A 13216-nucleotide genomic window follows, 5' to 3' on the forward strand; every position below is an offset into this window, starting at 1 on the left:
GTTTTTTTTCACTCCCCCCTTCTCTGCAATTAGCAGAAAAGGTGCAGGTTGCACCAGAACTGACTGAAGTAGTAGGACAACAGTCTGCTTCTCTGAATGGTAACATTCAGGGACAGCTAGCACTGGCTTAGGACATTTCATTTGTGCCATTATGCTCTTAAAGAGAGGTCTAAATGCTCCAAAAGTGCTTTTATATAAAAAATTATTAAACTTTTGAATATGTGGATATAGCACAGGTAGAATCCAGTTAAGTACTCATTACTTTTGCTGGATCAGTCTATGATCATTCTCTTGGATATTACTGTAGATAGCTTTTGATTTGGCTTGGATTCTGGTACAGTAAGGGTCAACATTGGTTTTTTTAATAAAAAAAACCCACAACACAATAAATGTGTGCATGAAGCAGAACTCTCTGGCTATTTTATATATGTTTCTCAAGCATATTTACTGACCCAAAGAACAGGGGGACCTAATACTGATAGCTACCCTCCTGGAGAGCACTACCTTAAGCTAGCCCTTAACATCTGTCTTTTTTTATAGTGTATTCATTTTACACAAGAATTTTTTCAGTAGTCTTAGCCTATATTTAATTATACACATCAATATTTCTAATTCTTATCACCACAGGATCAAGTACATTTATGCCTGTGCTAATTATCTTTCACAGCTGTGATCCTTATTTCAGCTTACACCTGCACATGGTGCATCCTGTTCTTCTACACTCTTAAAAGTAACTGTAGCTTTGTTTCCATTCTCAGTTTACTGTCTCAACTCCTAGATAAAAAAGCCCCACACAATTAAATTTTTTATGCTAATCAAACTCCTCAGACTTCTGTTTTCTCTACTTGTATTTCTTCAAAGCTGAGAATCTAAACAGTATTAGCAAGGCATATTTATTTCCATATTCTTAATAGCCTGTACCCGTTTCTGATGTGGAAAAGTACTCATTGCTTGTTGTAATGAATTAGAGAGCATAAATAGAATTACCAGGAAGCTGAAAATGACTTCTTTTTCAACTAACGCAATTCAAGTAGAACTTCTTGCTAGAGAAAGTTTATAGAAACTTACATGGCAGTCAAGAATGATTACATGAATTTCAGGAAAGGAAGGTCAATGAGGTTGTTAAACACAGCTACAGTCCCTTGGTCAAGAAGGTGCCAAACCACAGCTTGCTGGAAGCCAGACCAGCTTATACAGGAAGCATTTGTAAATACTTGTCCAATTCTTAGTCTGTTTGTTCTCTATTGACCAGTGCTGGGAAAAGGATGCTGAATTAAACAGCTATCTGGTTGGGCCCATTGTGCCTCTCATTACACGTTTGCAATTATTAGATCAAATACTGTGACTAGGGGAGAAGTCACACATGAGACACTCAGTCCCTGCCTTTGGTGGTAATCTCAATTACACATTGCTGATGGCGTGTCCATGGGGCAGAAGTGTGGCTAGAATGTATCAGGCCCAAGTGATGTGCGTGGTTAAATCATAGACCAGCAATCTCACTGTTTTTTTTCTATTTATGGTAAACCCAGGACCTGCCAATTTTCAAGTTCTTGCTTGAGGCTAGTACCAGGTCTTTGTCTGTGCTTCCTCTTTTTACAAGATTGGAAACAGGTAGATTCTTCATATCTCCTTCTAATCAGCAGCCACAGAATCACAATTCACCGTGTTCAGAGAGGAGTGATAATTAAGGGATCAGGTTTTCCATAATGCCAGTGGCATATTTTGTTGTCAGTTTGAGATTTTTTTTTTTTTTTTTGCAGTGACCATGAAAACTACTAGAATCATACAATTTACTAAAGATCCATTCATGGTTCTGTTAAAAGGATCATTTGTTTTCTTTTCCTTGTGTATCAGCTGCTTGCTAAAACAGGGCAGACGGCTAACAGTTCCGATCCTGGATGCCCTGTCTCGTCTGGATCTTGATGCAGACCTTCTGGCTGAGGTAAGAGCTTTTACTGAGCAGCTGAGCAGAACCCAGCCCCTGCTTAGCGACACGAGAGCTAGAACTGTTTGGTCATTCAAAGTGTTTTGCTAAATCTGACTCCTATAGGCCCTCAAAAGTCCTGAGCTAGCTGAAATAGGAAAGGAGTCAGAGAAACTAAAACTGTTTTGGAAACATGCATGAGGGTTTCAGTGAGGAGCAGAGAGTTTTCTGGCTGTTACAGTATGCATTCAAAAATTTCAAACACAGCTCTCTCAGCAAATGGAAAAGGACTTTGTCCTGCTGCAGTAAATGTTTACTGCCCATCTTAAACCTGCTTATAGTCACTGTTTCTTTTTTTGAGTTACAGTGGCCAGACTAGACTGCTATATTCTAGGAAAAGGCAGACTGGTGATTAAATCATCGCATGGTCATAGTTTTTCTCTGCAGAATAATGATAAAGGGGACGAGATGTTGTGCGTTGGGTGTTCTGGACATGGTGGATCGTTGCACTTCTTGCAGTTATTCTTATGAACAGAATAAAATTGGTTCATTTGAGTGCATTTAATACTATCTTACATAGTCCCCAAAGGCCTGTGCTGCATAACAAGCTACACCTCTTCCATGCTTTTCAGTTTTGAAAGCCAGTTAAAAAATGGTGTACAAGCTCTTCTTGGCAGTGCCAGGTGATGTGATGTGGGACAATGGCCACAAATTACAGCCTAGGAGGTTCAGATTGGACATTTGGAAAAATGAGTTAGGGTCTGCAGCACTGACATAAATTATCAAAGAGGTGGCAGGGCTTGGGAGGTTTCCTCCATACTCGGATATTTTCAAGACTCAGCAAAGTCAAGGCCAGTCTGATCTAGTACTGACAATATTCCTGCTCTGAGCAGAAGGCTGGACTATCAGCCTCCAAAGATTCCTTCCCACTAGCATGTTTGTGCAAACCGTAGTCTTACAGCTGATCCAGTATTGATGTCTCCTCAGGTGCGGCAGTCTGCCATGACCATTGTGCCTTCTGTAAAACTGGAAGATTTGCCTGTAGTAGTAAAATTCATCCTCCATAATGTCAAGGCAGCAGATGCAGTAGAGGTACAGTATTTTCTCTGTTCTAAAAACCAATATGTTGTCTAATCCACTGCATGTTTTAAGAGAGCAGTTGCTTCACACACAGAGGTGTAGGCTTTAATGTTTTCAAGTAAAATTTTTAATATTGCCAAGGATCAAAGCACATGTAGAAACTATATCTATCCTTTGACATGGATCTGCTTTCAGGCATGAGAATTGAAACCTCCTTTCTTCTGGCTATTGCAGATTTTTCTCATTTGTTCTTAGAATTTTTTTTTTGGTGTAAACATCTTAAAGAACTGAAAGCAGTCAAATTGTCTTGAGTTAAACTCTTAGACTGAAATACTGTGGTTAGGTGGCAAGTTTAAGCTTTTGAATTTTATCTAAGAATTTTGCATTGTACAGTCTTTCTAAAGGTTTTAAATTCCAGAAGTATCCAACAGACCTGGGTCTGCAACTTGGTAATTCTCTCTTGTTTTCTCTTGAGTTGTGTTCTAAATCATGCTTTCAAAACATCCCTACAAGGGTGGCTCTCCTGTTGGAGGACTGTTTTCGTTCTAAGATGTAAGCTTCCTCAATTTTTCAAGCTGCTTTATCTAAGAAAACATACTTAGAATATTTTTAAAATGAACCAGATGTATTTTGTCAAGCCAGCCTTGCTGAACTATTGAACATGCTTTTTTTCATACTTGGAGAAAGCCTCAGCTTAAGCCAGATGTGTATTGTGATCTGCCCACATCTTTCAGGGAGACCGCTGTGAAAACAGCATGTATATAACATGCAACCCAGTCTGTGCTGGTCCGCTACGATTTGACAGCAGTTAAATTGGTAAATTTACATGCCCCAGAATTCCCATGAGTGTCATATATCTTGCTCTGCTGCTAAACAGGATAAAACTAGTTCACAGCAACATACAGGAGATATAGGTGGGAATTTCATGGAGTAGCTCTTAAGAAATCCTCTTCTGCTTTCTGCATGCATGTGCCTGACAGTGAAGAGGAAAGTGTGGCAGCTGGTTCACTTCCTAAGTATAAAAAAAAAAAGTTTGAGCCTGGTTAAATGCTTGTAAGTCTTTACAAATACATGTGTTTTTGATTTGTAATTTTAAGGTTATTCTGTGAGATTGTGTTTTCTCTTACTCAGCCTTTTCTTTCCTCAGATGTCACAGTGATTTTGCTGTGATTTGTGTTTTATAGGTGATTTCTGATCTTCGTAAGAGCTTGGATCTGTCATCGTGTGTTCTGCCCTTGCAGATCCCAGGTTCCCAGAAGAAGCTTAAAAGCCAAGTCCAGGCCAGGTACTTGAGCTGATTTACATGATTCTCCAAGGGTAAGATGGGACAAGAGAACTTTGGCTTTTCTTTATCTGGTCTCTCTGGCACACATGGTTACATACATGAGCCTAATTTATTTCAAGTAAAGGTGCTGACATCTTTATTCCTTCCTGCTTGGTGCTAATATAACACATTTGTCAATCTTTGTGGAGCTGGCTTCCCGTGCCATGCATGTAGTTCCTTGTGAACCATCTGTACCCATGTCTACATGGGGATATGCAACTCCATTTATGATAATGTTGCTGCTACTTCATCTCTTTTAAGTTCCCTCCAGTATGTCTTTGGTTGATTCTGCAACTTCTGCTTCCACCCTTTTCTGAAACTCTTCTGAAACTCCCTGTCCTTGCCAGAGCATTCCCTCTAGAGAGGTTCAACAAGAACAAGTGCCGGCTCTTACACTTAGGCCACAACAACCCCATGCAGCGCTACAGGCTGGGGGAAGAGTGGTTAGAAAGTGGCCCGGTGGAAAGAGACCTGGGGGTGCTGATCGACAGCTGGCTAAACAGGAGCCAGCAGTGTGCCCAGGTGGCCAAGAAGGCCAATGGCATCCTGGCCTCTATTAGGAATAGTGTAGCCAGCCGGTCTGGGGAAGTGATCGTCCCTCTGTACTCGGCACTGGTGAGGCTGCACCTTGAATACTGTGGCCAGTTCGGGGCCCCGCACTTCAAGAAAGTTGTTGAGGTGTTGGAGCAAGTCCAGAGGAGGGCGACCAAGCTGCTGAAAGGTCTGGAGGGTCTGACCTATGAGGAACAGCTGAGGAAGCTGGGTTTGTTTAGCCTGGAGAAGAGGAGGCTCAGAGGTGACCTTATTGCAGTCTACAACTGCATGAAGGGAGGTTGTAGCGGGGTGGGAGTCGGCCTCTTCTCCCAGGCAACTAGTGATAGGACAAGAGGACACAGCCTCAGGCTTCACCAGGGGAGGTTCAGGTTGGACATTAGGAAGCATTTCTTCTCAGAAAGGGTCATTGGACATTGGAAGGGGCTGCCCAGGGAGGTGTTGGAGTCACCATCTCTGGATGTGTTTAAGAAAAGACTGGACATGGCACTGGTGGTGTGAGGGTAATGGTTGGACTCGATGATCCCAGAGGGCTCTTCCAACCTGATTGATTCTGTGATTTACAGTTCTTCCATGAGCCAAGAAACCATCAGCCAAAATTGTGTGAAGCTACTTTTTGATGTGATCAAGTTAGCTGTGAAATTTCAGAAAGATGTCTCTGAAGCTTGGATTAAGGTAAGATGCTTCAGTCCTTGTTTCCTTATTTAATTGGACTCCTAGACTGAGCCTGAGCTTTTCTTGTAATCAAGTGTGATATCAAAGGCAAATGTTAGCCCTTCATTTTGCGGATACAGATTTCATTCTGTGTTCCAAATCAGCAGTGCTTTTTCAGGAGTCTGTTTTCTTCCTCAGTTACTGATTTCACAGTTCTTGCAAGATGGCCACTGGGCTCCACTGTACAGACCCCAGATTTTGAAATGAAGGATAAACCTGGTTCTGCATGTTTACAAGACAGTTTTGGAAAAAAAAATCTTAGGTTTTTTTCTCTCTGCAAGAGAGCAAAAATGTATTACCTATATGTTGAGACTGAGCTGCGTGAAGCCTTAAAGGTGCTTTAAAATGTCCAGCAAGAAATCAGTATTGGCTGTTATGGGGCTAAATTTAATTTTAAATTGCATTTCAGTATAAACCATGAGAGTGTTTCTTGTTCTCTACCTTTCATTGCTCGGTACCTTAGTTCCTTTTTGAAACCTGATGTTATTTGAGAATGTCCTCATTCAAGCTGAATTTCCGTGCTGGTTTTTTGAGTGCATTCTGGATTCTCTGTTGTTGGCAAGATCCAGTTTGCTGGCTTTGATAGCTGTCCTGTTGTAGAGGAGAGAAACCTGTGAGCAGTATTTCTTTTGGTGTCTGCCTATTTTGGAATATAGTGTCATACTCTAGCATAACAGCTTTCTTGGTTTTTTTTGCTCTTAGGCTATTGAGAACAGCACGTCTGTGTCTGACCATAAGGTAATACTCTGCACTTCTCTCTGGGAGTGTCCTCTTCTGCTGGTGTTTTCAAGGGCTTTCTTCATGGTTGTAGATGAAGATTTTTCTAGTTGAAGTAGAAACTGCCAGTGATGTTGCGTGGGTAGTTCTTTTGGTATTTGACTTGTTCCTAGTATAACAGCTGTCCATTTTCTTTGTAACTTGTAGTTCATCCCGTCTAAGTGTCAAGGGACAGAGTTATCCTGCTTTGATTCTGTCCTGTTGGAATGATGAGGTTTTTCTAAAACAGTTGTGGTTGTCGGGGCTTTTTGAGCTATTGATTTTCTTCTGAATTTTGATTTCAAAGTGTGTAGTTGTCTGGACTGTTTAATGTCTTTTCAGCATAATGATTGGTGGTTATTTCCTCAAAAAGGTTCTGGATCTGATAGTTTTGCTGCTAATCCATTCTACAAACACCAAGAACAGGAAGCAAACAGAGAAAGTATTGAGGAGCAAAATTCGACTGGGCTGCGTGCCAGAACAGATGATGCAGAATGCCTTCCAAAATCATTCAATGGTCAGTGCTGATTCTGCTCCAGGACTCCCTCTTCTCTTTTCTCTCTCAAAGATCTTCTCAGATGATGATTTAACCCTGTGCTGCATTATTTATACTATTCCTGTTATGTACATTTACTTCTGTTTTTTGATTTTTGGTCCCAGACCAATCTCCCAAGACACATGTCCTCTGTTGTAACTGTCACATGGTTTTTTAGAGATGAGCTTTCCTCAGAATTGGATGGGCTTTTTATTTTGGTGCAAAACCTCTCAGCCTAAGAGATGTGGTCTAGCCCAAGATCTCTACTGTTGTTCCAGACATGCTGTTGTCTCCCACAGTATTTTTAGAAGTTCATATGTTTACATGCACCGTTTTTCAAGTGTAATGGTTTCTAGGTCTAAATAGGTGTATATATATTGGGCATATGTTTGTAATGTAAAGTAAAATACCATTTACTATGAGAAAACTGAAAAGATCCACAAAAAATGACACAGTGCTGCTTGATGGAGGTAGAGGACAGATGAAAAACACTGAGTTATGAATTTAAAATTAATTAACTGAACTATAATAATGCCTTAAGTAAGCATGTTTTATTCTGAATGTAAGTGGGTTTAATTGAGTTTTAGTTTAACTCCCTTCCAGAATAAGTTAAGTAAATTAGGTCACTTTACATCTGAATAAGAGCTCCTTGTTCAAAGGAGTTCTGTGTGATTAACTTTAAAAGTTAACTTAGATTTTTGCTGAGTATCTTGATGTAGCAGAGTCCTTCTGTTAAAGTAAGGCCAAGAGTGTGTCTGTCCTGGGGCTTTTATTTAGTGGTACATTGCTGTAATGTGACTTCCCTGGTATCACCCATATGGGATATGCTGCTGTGAGCTCTGCAGCTTTGCAGGTTGGCTTCTTAACCAATCTGTAAATCCTTTGTGTGGAAAAGGTTGGACACACATTCTGGCGTGCCTTATCTGCTCTTGTTGCCTGTTTGTGCGAGAGGACTGTTGGAGAAGGCAGGAAAGCACCTACTAAACTAGACAAAGCTTTCAGAATAAGCTGTAGCACATTATTTAGAGAACTGAGCGTGTTGAAAACAAGCAGCAATGATCTCCTCTCTCATGATGTCTGTATTTCAGGTTATCAAAGACTTCTTCCCTTCAATCCTAGCACTTGCTCAGACGTTTCTGCACTCTGCACAACCAGCCATAGTCTCATTTGGCAGCTGCATGTACAAACAAGCTTTTGCAGCCTTTGACTCTTACTGCCAGCAGGTATGGTGTGATGGATGGCATCTGCTTTATTTGTGTTTGCACTTTGTTCTAGAATGTATGTCATGATCCTTTACGGCGAGAGGATTTGAGGCAGTTGGAAGCCTTTGGAGAGAGGTCTGTGCTGTAGAGTAGGACAAGCAGAAGATGGAAACAGTCACAGCAAGACTGGTAGCAAGAGACTCAAGCATAGAGACTGCTGGGAGGCACAGGGAGCAAACAGGCAGGCTTCAGAAGTGACAGAATTAAAAATACTTCTGGAGCAGAGGGATCTGTGATGAGTTTGCCACAATTCAGAAAGCGAACAAGTTGACTGAGATCTAGCCAGGGTCAGGACTGGCCCCGAGGGACATGGAGGAGATTTGTTCATAAATCCATATTCCTGTTCTGTCCTACATAGTCACTTTGAGCATCCTCTATTTTAAAAAGCCATCGTTATAGTTTGTATCGAAACTTTTTTCCCTTTCCTTGGATAACTTACTGTGATGAAAAAGTTTAAACAGATTTCCCTCAGAGCTCTAACCAACTTGGACTTCTGCGTACTCTGAAATAATCAGACTAGACTTTTGGCTCTGAGTATGATTTCCTACAGACGTGCTGACATCAGAAAATTTGGGGATTGAAGACAGCTCTGCACAAGCTTTTGAATGTATTTGCACTTTTTTGGGCACAGTACGTTTATAATTAAGACTGTTTCCAGCATTGGATCTGTATTACTTATTACAGCAAACTTAACAAAGAGACAAACAAAAAAGCAACTGGGAAAAATCTGAGATGTGAAGGCATACAGTGTCATCTGCAACAAGTTAATGAGTCTAGTAATATTTTGAGCGGTTAAGAATTTCAAAATCGGATGGCTGTATTAGCAATTAGTCACAAAGAAAAAACCCAGAACCACAGACAGTGGATGGGAGTGGATAAAAAGATTTTTTTTTTTAAAAAAAAAAAAAGTCAGTTTTGAACTGCTGGTGATAAAGATTATTAAGACACTGGAACTGCTGAAGTTAGAGGCAATGTATTCCTAGGTAAGGTGCAGTGTTTTGTGCGCCTAAGAAAAGCGGGTAGATTTTTCTCACCAATATGTGATGGTAGCAAAGAGCAGAAGCTGCAGCAGTGTTAGCAAGCAGGCAGGAAAAATTTGGTGAAGAGCTGCTTTATGGAATTGTGGGATCTTATAGAACTGAATAAAATTCAGGCTCAAGGAGAAAGAAAATTGTGGATATCGGGAATTAAAGAGCAAACTGAAAGGGGACTTAGAATAATATGGTTGAGTTTCAGGATGATTATCTGTACTTGATCAGCATATTCTATAAGAGCAAACAGGGCAGACGTTTTTCTCTTGACATTTCACTATGGTTTCTCTGGGGGCTTTTTCCTCAGGAGGTTGTGACTGCTTTGATGACTCATGTGTGCAGTGGAAATGAGACAGAATTGGACATTTCTCTGGATGTACTCACAGATTTGGTGATGCTGCACACATCCCTTCTGATGCGCTACACCACCTTCGTGAAGGTATGAATATTTCTGGGGGCATACTACATCTCAGGGGTGGAATGACACCTATGACAGAAGGAAGGTGCTGTCTTTATTAATGTCAGCTATTTCAAATACTTGGTTAAAAACCTGCCCTCTTTGTGCACTGCCTGTTCTGCCACCTTGAAAGACTGACAGTACTTTAGCCAGTATTTGAATCCTAAAACAAAACTGGCACGGATGGGAAAAGACTTATGTCTTAAAATTTAAAAGAAGAAAGTACTCAATGGGGAGAAAAAAAATGAGCTCTTAATTCCTAAGAGTGACAAGCAGGGTCAGGCCTGCCCAGTTGCCTGTTTCCAAAAGTAGTAAAAGTGGAGAATGAGGGAAGAGCAAAACAGCAAGGAAGCATGTAGCAATACTTGTCTTGAACACTCCCCCGTCTGTGGTGATTTGTAGCTTAAGGACTTCCTGTGTTTAAGACCCCTTGAAGAGTATGATGCCCACTTGGTGTTCGTGGATTCTGTAGTTTAAGTACACACTGTGGGAAAGTATATACTTCTTGCTGTTTAGCTGGTTGATTGTTAAATTTAAATTACTTGCTTAAAATATGCTAAAAAGGCATTAAGATCTGCCATAAGAATTAGCAATGCAATCTGTCACACATTCGATGGCTATAACAGGAAGAAATGGGACTCACTTGCCTCCTGGCAGAGGGAGGATGTGATAAGGCCTCAGAGTTGAAAGTAGTCCTTGAGACAACCTAAAACTCCTACTCATAATTGGATGTGTTGTCAGAAGTGCAATGGGGTGTACTTGCTCACTGCTGGGACCTGTTGACCTCCCTCCTGACCTTGTTTTTGCATGTTCTTGTGCTGGCAGATAATTTACAGATTGTGGTTTCTATGGGCTGATCTTTGGTATATTACGAAAGCTTGCATGTGAAACACATTAATGCTCTGGCCAGACCTCAAGGTCTGGCAGTGTACCAGGTTTGGCATGCATCTCGGAGGTGGCTGAGACACTAGCCAGTTACCTGTAAAAAGATCTGTAGAGCTGCAGCTGCCTGGCATATTTGACACTGAGCTGGAGCCTCTCCAGCACAGAGAGAACATGCAGATCTTAGCACAAATCATCGCCCCAAACAGCTATTTTTTAATCTTAAAACAGGGTGAATTTTCTTGAGGGAGGCAGAAGTGCTTATCTAGTCCTGTCAAACTCAACACCTTGTTTCGATTCCTGCTCGAGGTTGGCCAGTAGGAGGAGAAAAATAATGGCACAAATGCCATGTCAGTGGTAGGAAAGCTGGTGTGGCTCTGGGAAACAGTTGGGACTGTTTTCACTGAAGCAGTGGAATAAGAAATATCCTGAGAATGCCAGCTAGCACAGAAAATTCCCCCACTAAATTGTTAACAGCTTGACTGTTACAGGGCTTGTAATGGAAATACTAGCAAATAATGTTCATTTTTTCAAATACTTTGAATGCTATGACCAAACCTAGAATAGAAGATAAATAGCTGTCACTAATGGGATTGGAACACTCCCAAAATGCTTATGGTAGCCAGATTGTTCTTCCCCTTCAGCCTCTCATAAAATGAACTGCAAGAATTGAGGCCAGCGCAATAGTTCTGCATTTATGTTTATTTAATTTGAATGTAGCTTTTTCCTGCCTGTACAAAAAAAAAGGCAAAGTTAATTGGCTTCCCTGCGGTTGACAATTAGTGTATTATTTGGAACACGGAAAGGGATTCTTGATATATCTGAGCTAGTTTATTGCTTCTTTCTTACAGACCATTTTAGACTCTACACAGAAACTGAATCCATGCCAGATCCGGAAGCTTTTCTACATTCTCAGCACACTAGCGTTCAGCCAGAGGCAAGAAGGAAGCTATATTCAGGTAAGCAGAGACACAACAGAAGAGAGTTCAGGCTGTACCTTGGTCCTTTTTGCTAGGTTAACTTCCAGAGGTTTTGTTGTGCAAATGGTGGCCTCGTCTATGAAGAGTGATTGATGTCAGGATGTCCTCAGCTTAAAATTCTCCCCAGCTGGCTGCAAGCCAGCTTGTGGCTCCAGACTTTCCTACCATGTATAGCAAGGACTCATCACAGTGACTGCATACCTCACATCTTTCCCGGAAAGGTCCTCTTCTCTTGCACAACTAAGAAAGGTAGAGTTGATAGAAATGTTGGTGGAAGGGGACTGATGGCAGTCTCTATTCTAACCTCCCAGTCAAAGTGGGACTGTCACCAACATGATGTCAGGTTGGCTGTGGCTTTGTCTAGCTGAGCCTTGAAGAGTTGCAAAAGTGTAAATTCAGCAGCTTCTTTCTCAAGCTTTGTTTCTCCATCATTTGGAAGCATTCAGAAAGCATAGTTCAGCTTCTTCCCCAAGATGTTCTTCTCAATTCAGCTGCTTAATGTTTGTGCTCCAGAGACAACAAAGACTCTCATGTTAAAAGAACTGAGCTACACAGCACAGAGGACTCTGCTGTGAAGTGGTAGACTTCACGCCTTTTGTGCTTCTAGTTTAAACACGAGAAGCTATGAAACTTGGTCTGTCTAAATTCGTATTCATTTTGCACAGAATACCTTCTATGACTGAGTTGTAACATAACAGTGATGGCATCAGATACCTTTGTCTGGATTTCTGACTCCATGAGCATGGCAGTGACCAGATAAAGAAATATCTCCGACATTTATTTCACAATGGAGATGGCTGAGTTTAAAATCTTCCCATTCATAAATCTCAGCTCCTAGAAATTAGGACTATTTGGCTTTGAGTCCCTGCATAGTATCTAGTTGTGGGTATGTTTGCACATGCTAGCTTGAGACTATGAAGGAAAACCTGCTCTTCTCTCCCTGATTAGTCTGTGGCACATAAAACAGCACGTCTGTAGTAATTTCTTCCCACTCACCATGTTAAAATGGAGCTCTTCACTGGCAAAATTTCTGGTTGTATGGCAGGTTTAGCTCCTTTCTGAACTACTTTCCTCAGTGATTTCCCTGCCTCAAGTCTGTCTTTCTTACATGCACCTTGTGAAAATTGTCTTGGCAACACCCAAGGTGACTTTGCAGCCAGAAGGACTAGCTGTCGGGAAGAAGTGTTCTGCCTGTCACCCTCATAAATCTCAAAAAGAAGGGGAGGAGTGTAAGGTCTAGAATTTATTCTGAGCTGAGAGTTTGTGACTGTGGGGATCCAAGGTTGGCAGTTTGACTCTGTCCTCAGTGATACCAAAGACTCCAGGGGTAGATTGCCAAAGAAACCAGTATCCTGGGAACAAACTTCGTCTTTGCCTTAACTGTACTTCTAACACTGATGCCTCTTGGACATGCGAATCGCTACAGGCAGATTAGGCATTTGTCCTTGCACTGCACAGGTCGTTCCAGAGGCATCTTGCTCAGTGAAGGTCAAGGAAAGATGTCATAACCATGTTCTGTCGTTTTTTCTGCTACCATTTGATCTTGTTGGCACTGCTAGTTAGCGTAGCATAATTCAAGCTTTCATCTCCTCCGTCTCAAGACCCCTCTCTGGTCAGAGCTTGTGCTTTCATGCAGCTCTCAGTCCCTGAGGATCTCTATATGGGCCAACCTCCTCCTTTGCGGGACCTGTAGGGAGAGTTAATAAGCATCAATGCAAC

The 13216-nt window shown here is 41.4% G+C and overlaps 1 protein-coding gene across 3 annotated transcripts in view; it reads left to right on the forward strand.

The window, feature by feature from the left end:
- The window catches only part of FANCD2 (FA complementation group D2), a 51036-nt gene that overhangs the window by 8587 nt on the left and 29233 nt on the right, over positions 1-13216 (forward strand). For all 3 annotated transcript variants that reach the window (XM_068408744.1, XM_068408746.1, XM_068408745.1), the window contains exons 10-18: positions 1855-1942; positions 2912-3016; positions 4189-4289; positions 5447-5555; positions 6297-6332; positions 6724-6867; positions 7974-8108; positions 9486-9617; positions 11369-11476. In XM_068408744.1, the coding sequence (XP_068264845.1) occupies positions 1855-1942; positions 2912-3016; positions 4189-4289; positions 5447-5555; positions 6297-6332; positions 6724-6867; positions 7974-8108; positions 9486-9617; positions 11369-11476 (958 nt within the window). The remainder of the gene's footprint in view (positions 1-1854; positions 1943-2911; positions 3017-4188; positions 4290-5446; positions 5556-6296; positions 6333-6723; positions 6868-7973; positions 8109-9485; positions 9618-11368; positions 11477-13216) is intronic.

The sequence above is a fragment of the Nyctibius grandis genome, chromosome 10 (assembly GCF_013368605.1).
Source record: "Nyctibius grandis isolate bNycGra1 chromosome 10, bNycGra1.pri, whole genome shotgun sequence".
Classification (NCBI taxonomy): Eukaryota; Metazoa; Chordata; class Aves; order Nyctibiiformes; family Nyctibiidae; genus Nyctibius; species Nyctibius grandis.